Source organism: Colletotrichum fructicola (genome assembly GCF_000319635.2).
Source record: "Colletotrichum fructicola Nara gc5 chromosome Unknown KSG_Nara_v1_contig02, whole genome shotgun sequence".
Classification (NCBI taxonomy): domain Eukaryota; kingdom Fungi; phylum Ascomycota; class Sordariomycetes; order Glomerellales; family Glomerellaceae; genus Colletotrichum; species Colletotrichum fructicola.
In genome coordinates, this window is record NW_027094052.1 from 6171131 (window position 1) to 6182720 (window position 11590).

The 11590-nt window shown below is 56.5% G+C and overlaps 2 protein-coding genes across 2 annotated transcripts; one reads left to right on the top strand and one right to left on the bottom strand.

Moving 5' to 3' along the window:
• Window positions 1-602: 602 nt before the first annotated feature.
• Window positions 603-914, top strand: CGGC5_v004523 (uncharacterized protein; the record flags this gene model as incomplete). Its single annotated transcript, XM_032021967.1, has 2 exons — window positions 603-773; window positions 849-914. 2 exons carry the CDS (start codon window positions 603-605, stop codon window positions 912-914), a joined length of 237 nt encoding a protein of 78 aa, XP_031881108.1.
• A 554-nt stretch (window positions 915-1468) lies between these two features.
• On the bottom strand, window positions 1469-3970 carry patI-2 (Cytochrome P450 monooxygenase patI; the record flags this gene model as incomplete). The annotated part of the gene is made up of 13 exons (XM_066151303.1): window positions 1469-1522; window positions 1583-1821; window positions 1886-2037; window positions 2094-2283; window positions 2319-2427; window positions 2497-2646; window positions 2706-2839; window positions 2913-2933; window positions 2985-3024; window positions 3092-3230; window positions 3297-3379; window positions 3464-3583; window positions 3659-3970. The coding sequence occupies 13 exons, from the start codon at window positions 3968-3970 to the stop codon at window positions 1469-1471; spliced, it is 1743 nt and encodes a 580-aa protein (XP_066009575.1).
• Between the last annotated feature and the right edge of the window lie 7620 nt (window positions 3971-11590).

An 11590-nucleotide genomic window follows, 5' to 3' on the forward strand; every position in this document is an offset into this window, starting at 1 on the left:
CTGTGGACAGCCTGTCAAGAGAATGCAGTTCGACAAGGACATGCCACAAACAGCCCAGCCGAGTCCGGCAGGTCGATTTTGTTGGTCCGTGTGACGTATGAACGTACTAGGATCGGCCCTCCTGTGTCACTTAGATTTGCGGATCATCATTGGAGGCGAGGTAGTATTCTATGCCGACGACTCTCTGCTTGGAACCGAGAGCTCGGTTAAAGGCTGGAGGGTATGGAAACCGGGGAATATCAGCAGGAATCACCAGTGAGAGTGCAAGTGATATATCCGAATTGTTCTGTAACCACGGATATACCCCCATTCACTGTCTTAATAGGGAAAATGGACCGGAAGTCTCTATCCATCGGCCGAAACTCAATAATAACCATATCCACGGACGCGGCCTGACTTGCACGCTGACGGCTCCACACTTGCGGTCAGCGTTCATCCGATCAGTAGTTACTTCCAAGGGAACCCAGGAAAACAGTATGATGTCCGAAGTCGATATATAAGAGACTCAGTTTCCCAAGTAATGGCCCAGAATTATAATCAGTTCACTCGAATTGACATTTCACTCCGCCCGTCTCTTTTAGAATTCCACACACATCTTCACCATGAAGTTCTCCATCATCGCCCTTATCGTCCCCCTCGTCGCCGGTGCCGCCATCCAAGAGCGCCAGGTCAGCCCCGAGTGCGAGAAATGGGGCTCTCTTGACCACCCGTACCCCTTTGCCACACAGTGGGGACAATACTTCCTCTGCTGCAACTACTTGGGACCAAACGACGTGAGTTTCCACCGTCCTTTCTACACGCTTATAACCACGACGACCTTACCTGCAGTTGCTGACTTGGTGGCATAGCTTTCTCAGGGCTGCTGTGATCCCGCTGGCGCCAATACCGGCAGCGGTGCTCCTGGATGCCCTTAAGAAGCAAGCAGGCAGTTGGGAAACGTCTACCGTTATTTGCAGCACGTACCTTCGATTCATCTACAGATATATCCAATGACAACACAAATTGTTTCATTATCTCCAAGTCTCCGTCTTCGCGTGTGAGAGGAATCCAATTGCAGTGTGGCTTTGTTACACGAACCCGCCAACCAGTGCTTTTGTTGCCTCGCCGTTCTACATCTCCACGACCAAACCCTGCCAGAAACTCATCACCCACTGCACAATGTCCATACGCATAGTTCTACCCCAGATCTAACGCCCGGGATGATTCAACTGCCCGAGAAACACTCAGGGGGCCTCCGGGGGCACCATCACCGGCCCCACACCATAGAGAGGGGTCATCCCGGCATCCGCTTGCCCCTTTAGGAGATCACCTGGGCTTTGGATAAATGACGGTCTTCACAAGGTTTGTTTAGCGACCCGACTTGCCGCAGGCGAAGAATGCCTATTTCAACCACGGGCGAGTGTTTGGTTCAGAAAACAGGTTTTGGATTTCTTCTGTGGTAGCATGCACTCTCCTCCCTTCAACTTGTCTACAAATATTCCTCTGGTTTGGGTATGCGCTTCTCCCCCATATTCAACGGCATCTGCACAGAGCGTCAACACAAGATCCTCCATGTCAATCGCGATACGGGGACGGAACTTACCATAGCCGGCCTGGCCGCAGTCTCCCTCTCAAAAACGTCCATGACGATCTTCTTCCGACTCTCGCTCCTGTACGTCAACTTCACCGGCATATCGTCCGCAGGATTTCCGGGCAACTCGCCGGCGTAGTCAGCAAACTCTAACGTCGACTTGGTCCCTGGCGCCGGGGCGATATCAAACGCCCACAGGATGCGCATCATGGTGATCACAAACGACCGTTCAGCGACGTGATATCCCGGACCTAAAACACTCTTAGCAAAGCTTCCGGAGGAAAGTGTTTAATGGAGGGGACGGGGAAAGCGTACAACCGCGTCGGCCGGCCCCGAACGCAAAGTGATCCCTCTTCGTCGGGTCTTGGGCGTTCATGCTCTCCATCGTCGTGGTCTCGTCGTCCTTGAATCTCTCCGGCCAGAAGCGCTCTGGGTCCTCGTGTCTCGCGGGGTCGTGGCTGATGGCGCTGTATTATGTCAGATTCCTCTGGGCCTCGTCAAGGCCGACGTGGAGTGAGCATACTAGGCATTGATGTGAAGCCTCGCGCCTTTCGGCAGGCAATACTCCCCAACCTGGAGATCTCGCGCAGTGATGTGAGGATGGCCAAGCGCCACTGGCGGCCGCCATCTCCAGAGCTCCTTCATCATCATGCGGAGATAGGGGATGCTCTTGAGGTCATCGTAGACGGGTATCCTCTCGCCGACGACTCGATCTAAGTTCCCCCGTGCGTTAGCATTTGTCCCAAACGCTCGTAAGACGGGAGATAAAGTGACTTGCCAATATCTTCCCGTGCCTTGGCTTGTACCTCGGGAAACATCATCATCGCTTCCAGGAACGTCCACGTCGTCATCCGACTCTGGTAGAGCATTCTCCTGATCAGTAACATTCACATAAATGGGGGTGGCAGGTGTCCAGCTCAACTCACCGTATCCGCAGCTCCGACAATTAGCGACAACCCCAGAATGGCCACCTCTTCTTTGCATGACATCCCCCTCAGATCGTCGGACTGCAGAACCGAGCCCCAAAACGTGTTTTCCAAGGACGGATCGCCCTTTGCGAGGCGGTCTTGAGCAGCCTGCAACCCAAGTATCAGACGTGGTTCTCAAGCATCGACCTTTTGATAGCACGGCGTACCTCGAGTCTCTTCATCGCCCAAGTCAAATCTCTACGATACCTCGCACGCCCCTTTCTCTCCCAAGGCTTCAAGAACATGGGTAGCTTTCCAAGAGACGGCATCAGGTCGATGACGTTCATGCCTGGAAACGTGTCTGAGATTGCGTGACTGTGGTCAGCTTCGTCGGCTCGAAAAGTCAATTCGTGCGCATGTTGGAGTACTCGTACTGATGATTTGCGTCTCAGCCTCTGCTTCAATGTTAGCGTCAACACGGCAAACCAAAATGACGTTCAACTCACCCATGATGAACGGGATAACGGCGTCGTCCGTATCGGGAATCTAGGTCCATCGTCGCGTCAACAACCCCGTACCTTATAAGTCCACACGTGAAGAAGAACAGCCTTACATCCATGCCCATAAATGCCGTTGCAAAAGCGCTGTACGTGTATCTCCCAATCGCCTGATACAACCTCGCGCCAGCCAGACCGCCGTTCGCATCCGTAACATTCTCATGGAGGAACTTCAAAGTCTCGTATTCCAACAACCTGGCAAGGCCGCACGTAGTAAGCATCAAGATCTCTCCGTCTCGGCTCCGAGACACGCAGACTCACGGAATGATCTCGTCAGCCTTCTGGACATTCGTCACAAGCTGGTTGATAACCTTGCGTTGATTCTTCAACCACTCGTCAGCAAGCTACATCACCAAACATAACATCTTTCCCCGTAATCGTTGTTTTGCCGAAACTGCCTCCCTCAGGCTTGGCTACTTTCCACTCACCTTCCACGTCGGATCGCTCGCCTTCAAGAACAACACGTTGAAGTCGTTGTTCAGAATGGTGCTCGACATAATCCACGTCGGCCGGTCCGCCGTCTGCGCAGACTTCTTGTCGAATATTTCCTGCGCCCCAGTCAACAAAGCCCTTCCGCGCCTGAAAACAGACCATGCCGAACAACCAATATTTGGGTTGCTCACCTTGACCATCACATCAGAGTTGATATAATAATCAACAATATACCCCGACCTAACCCCGAATATCGGCCCGTACGTCCTCGCCCACTCGTTCAGCCGCAAATGCCACGTCCTCGTCTTGTTCTCGCGAATCAGCTCCGGCAGGTGTCCGAGGACCGGTGTGGCGGGTGGTTGTGGCGGTAATCTCGCCGTCGACTTTCCTCTTCTTCGTACCCAAACAGCGAGTCCAAGAATGACTGCTCCCAAGATCGCGAGGGTGGGATTATTCAAGACCATCCCGACAACACGTGATTCCGCAACCGTAACGCCCATCATTGTATGTAATGCTCGTGCCAATGTCGTTGGGATTGAGTTGAGTTGAGTTGAGTTAGTAACCAGTTTACGAAACTCAACATCAATCTTCTCAGTTGCTGCACGAGCAAACAACTTTATTCATCAACGTCGATAGCACAGCAACGCCTCACACCCGGGTTTTCCGACCACGACGCGGACCGGATCGGTGCCTCCTGTCGCCGTCGTGGTAGTCGAACAGCCCTACTGCCGTGCGGCGTATCAGCCTCCCCCCAACGGCAATGCCGCACGTCCGCCGGAAAGTGCGGGGGAGGGCAGCCTAAGCTTTCCCCCAGACTTCCCCAGACCACACTATCTCACGGCATTTGGAATAGAGTGATTCTAATTTGAAGGAAGAGGCGCTGTCCATATTAGATAGCACTTGTAGAGGCCATACCATGGTCTTGATAGTCTACCCCACGAGGCATCATCCAATCGTTCTGCTAGCTACAACCTCTACATAGCACGAGGCTCAGGTTTTGTTACTGGTACTCATCGGTGGAATCGGCGTCGAAAGCGCCGTGTCGACTCGGATGTTCCGGTCAGCTGCCATCTCATGCTCGGGCTGCTTGACCATTGTTGAACTGAAGGAGAAGGTCGTACTGAGGCAGTGGCATTGAAGTAAAAATACCACCTATTTTACGCAAAATTCGTCACTGTTCAAGTTGCTCATGCTACTTTCTCTGGATACAACCTCCCTCATCCCCAAAATGTCCGACTGCTGGTGATTTGGAAGTCGAAGGAATATTGACCCAAATGAGAGACTCGGGTCACCGTGTTGCTAACCAGATGCACCAAGCAATACGAAGACGAATCACCAACCCATATTTCTGACTCAGAAACCTACCTCAATCCCTCAGTGGAAGCATCTCACCTTGGAAATACGAGACGCACACCGAACGTCACCTCAGCCACTCAGTCACCCACCCGATACCGCTCCTGATCACATCCGGACAAAGGTGGTGCTGAGTGAGACCACCGCCGGGATTCAAAACCTTCGGAAACGGCCAGGCACCCACCTTGAACAACACCAATCAATTGGAAAAGCTTATTTGCCAGCAGCGACTGTCCCAAAAGCCGAATGCGCAAGGGCAGCCCAATTTCGGCAGCATCGGACCACGGAGCTTTTTAGGACCCCGCTGACATATCCGGAATGCTGCCGGGAGGGTCCCGTCCCGCCGCCTCCGAATTCGAAAAGTCATTTCGGATTTTCAGCCTTATCGCCGATCAATTTGTCAGAACCTCGCCGTCCGGACGAAGTGTTTGCAGACGGTCAACGTTGATAATATCGCGAGTGATAGGATAATCAATTGCCGCAGGATCACGACCAGCGGCCAGGTCGGCAGGCCGGTATGGCCCAACGGCGCCGTTGGGAGGTAATCAAAGTTGCGGGGGACAGAACCACTCTACACGTCACAGATCAGCCGAGTGCCACACCCGTTAGAGAAGTCGATTTGCAGGGGTGGGAAAGCGAGAATGCCGTCCAAACTCCGAGGGAGGAGGGTAGGAAAGTCCGCCGCAAGGTATCCGGTCGGATACGGCCCTCGATGTTGCGCGGGCTTCCAAGGCACAGAGTCTTAGAAATGGTGTCACCCGTTTATTCGGCCGTATGTTGTGGAACTCTGCCTGCCGTTGTCGCCAGATGGCCAAGGCAGATCTTGCTTTGCCGTGCCCTTGGAACAATTAGAAAAAACATGAGATTCTGCAGGGCGTCACGCATGCAAATCACGTTGCCAAACATGAGCCGCTGCGGCCTTGAATGAGCCTGATTGCTGGTTGCGAGTGGCTGGGGCGGGATCGAAGCCTCACCGAGTGGACCGTGCCCGCACCGGTGTTCCGGAAACCGGCGGAAGAGATTCCGGAGGGGCCCACATAATGGAAATCGTGATGCCGCAAGGCCATAAGGCCAAAACACCACCCAGGGCTTGCTTGGTCGGTGCACTGATCGCCGGTCGCGTGAGAAACGCCATCGTTTCGGCTGGTTTGATTCCCATTCACCACCTTTGGTAGTGATTCTGGCAGATCTGCACAGGGCGGGGTCGGCGCAATTCCGAGGACATGCGCATTCCTCGGGCGCCCGCCCGCAAGGACCCGGGTGATCCAGCAGTGAATGTTGCATCCGTTCCGATGGCCATCAGTCTTCTGGCCCTCTGCTCAGAAAGCCATTGAGCCTCCATGAAGAGAAGACAACATCCCGCGAGACTGACAGAGCCCAGAGGTACCGCCGAGTGAGTGCCGGGCAAATCCCGTGATACCACGTCCGTGAAAGCCAAGGAGGATTACGCGCCGGGGCTACGTGCATATCAACCAAGACAATACGGGGCAGAAGAGCGAGACCAAGGCGGAGGTGTGTTGGAAAATGACATCAACTCCGGGCGCTCTGCCTCTGAGCAGAGCTTCCGTATGGGGGCCAACAGGGGCAGGGAAAAGTGGACGCTACCTCCGGGAAAGACGGAGCGAGGAAGCGTGGCGTCGTCAGCGACCATCAGCTTACGGGTTCCCTACGGACATGCGGTTGACGGTGACCTGCTCCAAGCCCCCCTAGGCCCGGGTCTTGACCGCCTGAGGACCAACAAGCGTTTGTAAATAGCGCACCGCAGCGCTGAACGCCTCCCAATGGCATGACGGTGGGCTGCTCCGGTCGCTGGCGCCTCCGTCGGCACGTCCACGGCTTTGGGTATCCAGAACATGCCGACGGGTGGCCGATGGAACTGTTGTCTGTTTCTGAACGAACACTGGGGGAAACGCCCGAGCAGGTCACACAATCCAGTGCACCGTGTCGGATGTTGGGTTTCAGATGACGCTGCGGAAGGGCTCATCAGGTCTCACTCGTTTTGTTTGTGCCGCGGACCGCTGCGTTGAAATGGGCTGAACGAACCGCACTGGCACGCCCCCGGGTCGGCGCGGCTTCTGGAGGGAAGCAACCGCATTGGCCAAGCTGCCGGGAGTGCTACGGCAGCTGCCCCAGAAGAAACAATTTTCTCCGGAGGGCGGAAGCGAAGGTACATGTCCGAAATCGCACGAACGAAGCGCGCCGCCAAGAACAATCTGGCCCCAGATGCTGGAGCAAGGCGGTCCGGTGATAATTGTCGCCATTCTCGCCAGCCGAGGATGAACTCGGAATAAAATAGGCGCTGCGTTGAAGAAGAACCTGAAAACCCCTTGTCTCTGCATCTGCCGAGTTCATCTCCAATAGGCTTTTGTTCGGTCGCCGGGCAAGACATCAGACGTCCCGCATCGTGGGACATGACGCCCGGCCGAGCAAGAGTAACGTCGCGAGGCCCCAAGAAGGAGGGGGGCAGACATATGGGGCGTCCCAACCAGCTGGACGACCTGGAGTAATGGCCATGGTGCAGCATTTTGGCCCTTCTGAATCAATTTTTCCTTCCCTCAACTGTTCTCTGTTCAACTGCGTGGACTATCGGAAGCCCCCAGCCAGCGTACCAGGAGCCCTAAAGTACGCTGTAAGCACCGAGCCCTACAGCGCGGATAAAGGCTGAAGCTTGTCTGCGTGGGCTTTGGGTTTTCCCGTCTGGGGGGTTGCAACTGCGGCACACTCGGCTTGGCCCCCTATTCGACGGGCGACAGTGCGCAGGGGGCTGCTCCGAGGGCAGCGAGCCGAGCGCTCCAGGTAGGTTGATGTCGCCGGTGTTCCCACTTTCCGATACCTCCTGCACGGCGACGGCCTCGCGATTGGCGGCGGGTTCGCTTTCGTGAGGGTAACAGCAGGTTGATGCACACTTCTGCGAGAAATCGAACCAGTTTGGGTCTGAGACTTGTGTTGAATTTGCCGTGAGGGTAGCCGTAGATGATGAATCTCGCGAGAATCAGTTGCGTGCTTGCCATGGACGGCCGGGGTGGGTCGCAATGCGCGAGTCCGCTCCCAGCACGGGCGGGTAAAGCAAAGGCCCAGGCCCGGGGCAGCGCGAGTTTGATTAAAGAGAAATTTGGCGTGTCGCCGGAACGAGATGGCGCTGAACGCTCTCGGGATTGTTGCTCCATTTTCGAAAATTGGGTGAGGGGAAAGGGTGGGTGCCCCCGGAGCGAAGGCGGAACAAGGTGCCTAGCTGGCCCGGACTGGACGGCAGCGTTTGCCGTGGGTGATTTCGGGCACAGCGCTGGCTTGCCTCTGTAATTAACCTGCCGAGCTGCTTGAACAGTGTTGTTTCAAGCTGATGCCAGGCGGAGGGTTCACTGAAATGCCTGATGGAATAGCTGTCGGGAGGAACCATATGTCGCTGTAGGAAGCTCGCGCCCAGCAGTGGGGTCTGCAGATGCCAGGAGCATTCGGGTGCCGATGTCGACTTGAGCCGGCCATCAGCGCCAGCAGCCTGGTGGTTAACAGCATGCCAGTTTACCCAGTCCAGACCAGTCCGAAGCATCAGGTTCGCGGATGATGGGGAATCAACTGGATTGTCACCAGAGTCCCTGGAATGATGCGCACATTTGTTGAAGCAGCGACGGCTCAAACGGGCTGGCGACGGACAGAATGGAGGCCACGGTCCGACAAGTGCCATGGTCGCCGGAGGAGGCCCAGCTGGCAGCCACCGGCCCCGCCCCAGATGAAAGCATACTTGTCGTACTAAGCATGCATATTATATAGCTACGCTTTTGCTCGCCGTACCAGCGGTCGACGCCTCCGCATGCTGCGGGCAATCAGAAAAAAAGGGGATGGGCGACGTGACGAGTGATGTTCGTTATTGCACGGGATCCGGCCCCCCTTGATCTTCGGTCGGTAGGCCGCGCCGCAAATGAAAGTCGATAGGCACGGGCGAAGGGCGTTCTCTCAGGTCAGCAGGCCGTGCCGTTCCACTGGAGTGAGGTATGAAGGCGCACTTCCGGCAAAGGTTGGCGCCGTGTTGATCCTGAACGAGAAAGGACAGACAGGCAAGCCCCAGGACGTGTTGCCGCCGGCGTTGGAGCAGGGCGATCCGCGGAATCTTCAGGGCAATAACGGGCGACGGCAGCGCGTATGGAGCAAAGCTTGTGCTGTTGAAGGCGGGAGACGGAGGGACTCCCAGGGTGGAGGTGCGCACCGTGACCGAGAGAGAAGGGGAAAACCAGGGGGGGCGCGGCCATTCTAGGCCCGCCCGACGGCGTTTGTCGTCCACGCCCCCATGTCATGGACAATCTGACCAATGCTGTCGAGTCGTTCCAGTCGGCGGTTTGCGTTGCAAGGAGAGTCAAGAAGTGGAATGGCCCGATCGCTCAGTCCGCGCTTCTGATGTCGTTGGGTGGGCCAGAGCCCGGTGCGCGGCGGGCATGTCAGGGTTTGTGACTCTGTGGTGCCGAGGTGAAAAGTGCTGTAGCAATCGGCGGGCCCGGGGGCGTCGCAGGCTGGTGACAGGCGCTGCCGGTCGGGTCCGATTGATATTGCCTCGGAGATTCGTAGACTGCTGTTGCGGAGGGTCTTTTTGCGTGTCTGGTGCGAGAGATTCAGGTTGTAGAGTATCTCGGGCCTTGTAGACGATGGCAGCAGACATCGCACAGTATTGAGATGCGAAATAGCACGAGCGACAGCAGAGGATGAGCGATTGTCGCGCCGCGGGCATCGCAGTCTCTCGCAAACGGGAGGCGTCGGTCGGCGGCGGTTGGTAAGGCAGAGGACGGATGGATGCGAGACACGAGATGTGTCGGGGAGGTCTGCCGGCTACACTGTGCCGCACTGTAGTCGTTGGCTACCACTGTTCAGGCGTCGTTGGGCAGAGGTGTCATTGGTGGTGATGGTGATTGTGATGATGGATGAAGAGCAGCAGACTCGGATTTATTTGAATAACTCTCACGAAAATTCTGATGAGGGCAATGGGCTCTTCGACAGCAACTGGGCTGGCTGGCAGGCAGATATCCCAAAGGCAGCGGGAAGGAGAGCAGGAGCAGCGGTGCATCTGGAGGCAGGTGCGTCTTGCCGCGCATAGGTAGGTGCTTGCTTCCCCAGAGAGTGTCAGGCAGGCGCGTACACGCGCTGCGGCAGGTACAAACGAGCAGCAAGCATTGCGAAGGCAGGAGGTGTCCTGGTACGCGGTGCTGCATGTATCGGTACTTTCATCATGCAGAGAGACAGGTTGTGGGCGAAGTACATCTCCTCTGACCCACTACCGTGGAGGGCACCGAGTTCAAGGCAGAAAAGCAGGCGCTCAGCAGGCAAAGTGGATACGTTGGCTCCTGGTTTCCCTCCGTACCTCCTCATTCAGCTCCGGCACCGCCAGCCGATCCGCCCGTAAAACCTCAGGGCAAGTGACGGCAGAACGGTGGGGAGGCAGGACGTGACTTGCCCAAACTTCAGGACAGCAAGAGCACAGCACAGGTCTGCCTGGCCCCGTCGCTCCCCCTTCCACGTCCCCTTGCTCTTCCCTTTTCCCCTCCTGCCTCGACGCGACTCACTGATGAGGAGGTAGGTAGGCAGGCACCCAGGGTTTTCGTCGCTGCCGGCTTTTTTCGTTTTCTTTATTGCGCCTGCGGTTCTGTGTGGTGGTGGTGGTGGTGGTGGTGGTGGTGCCGTACTCCTCCTCCTTCTCCTGGTGGTCCGCCTCGTTTCTTCCGTCCATTTCCACTTGTTCTTTCGGCACACACCCCCAGACCCGCCGACGACACCCGCACCCGACCGCGCCGCGCATGCCCAGCCCTGAGGCACAACTGAACTGCCCTGGCCTTGGGGGGGACTGCCATCAGCAGGCAGGAGACGACAGTGCATCAGAAGCAGCATCAGAATTCGCATGAGACGGACGTACGGATACTCTGTAGAAATAGAACCATCATAATTCTTTAGTGCCTGTGTCAACCCAAACAGACGGAGTTCTTTCCTGTTCTTTTGTCCCTGTCCGGTTCATTCTTTCCCCCGGCCGCCCACTCCTGCCCTACCTTTTGGCTTTCCTTTGGAGTTTGGGGCAGCTACCTAGGTACCGACCCTGCCTGCCTGCCTGCCTGGCCTGGCCTTGCCTTGCCTTGCCTTCACTCTTTCCCCCAGGTCCCGTCTGCCGCACACAAAAAAAAGGTACATCCCCTTTGTACCTCCGTACCTCTTTCTCTCTCTTTTTCTTTCCTGTCCCTCCTCCTTCCTCCACACCCCCCCAAGCTCCATCCACCGAAACGGGCACCAAAACCACCGCCCGGATTTTTCGCCCACCACCGAGAAATCGCGGCCGCCCGTGTCCTTCCTCCTCCTCCGATTCTCCCTCCTCGCTCCATCAGCATCACCAACGAAAAAAAAGTCTGCATCTCCCTTCGTGCATCCTCTTCAGATTCATCATCGGTCTGCTCCGACACCGCTCCGGAGACGTCTGCTCGCCCGCGTCATTTCAAGCCGGCACCTGCGCGTCCTACACGCCCATCGCCCGCCCGCCCCCGCCCCCTGGGCACCGTGTCGCCTCTGGAGCCACCGCTGCCACCGCTGGCACCCTTCACCTTGGGGCTCCATAATCTCGGCGCGACGGGTCGTCTTTTCTCTGCGTCACCCGGCCCCAAAACTCTCTTCTCTTCCGGAGCCCGCCCCCCTCAACAAAACACACCACCTCCCGCTCCCCTTCCCCCTTCCGATCTCTTCCTCCTTTTCTCCTCTGTCCATCCAACCTCATCTGTTGCACTCCTCCGGGACACTTCGCAACCCAG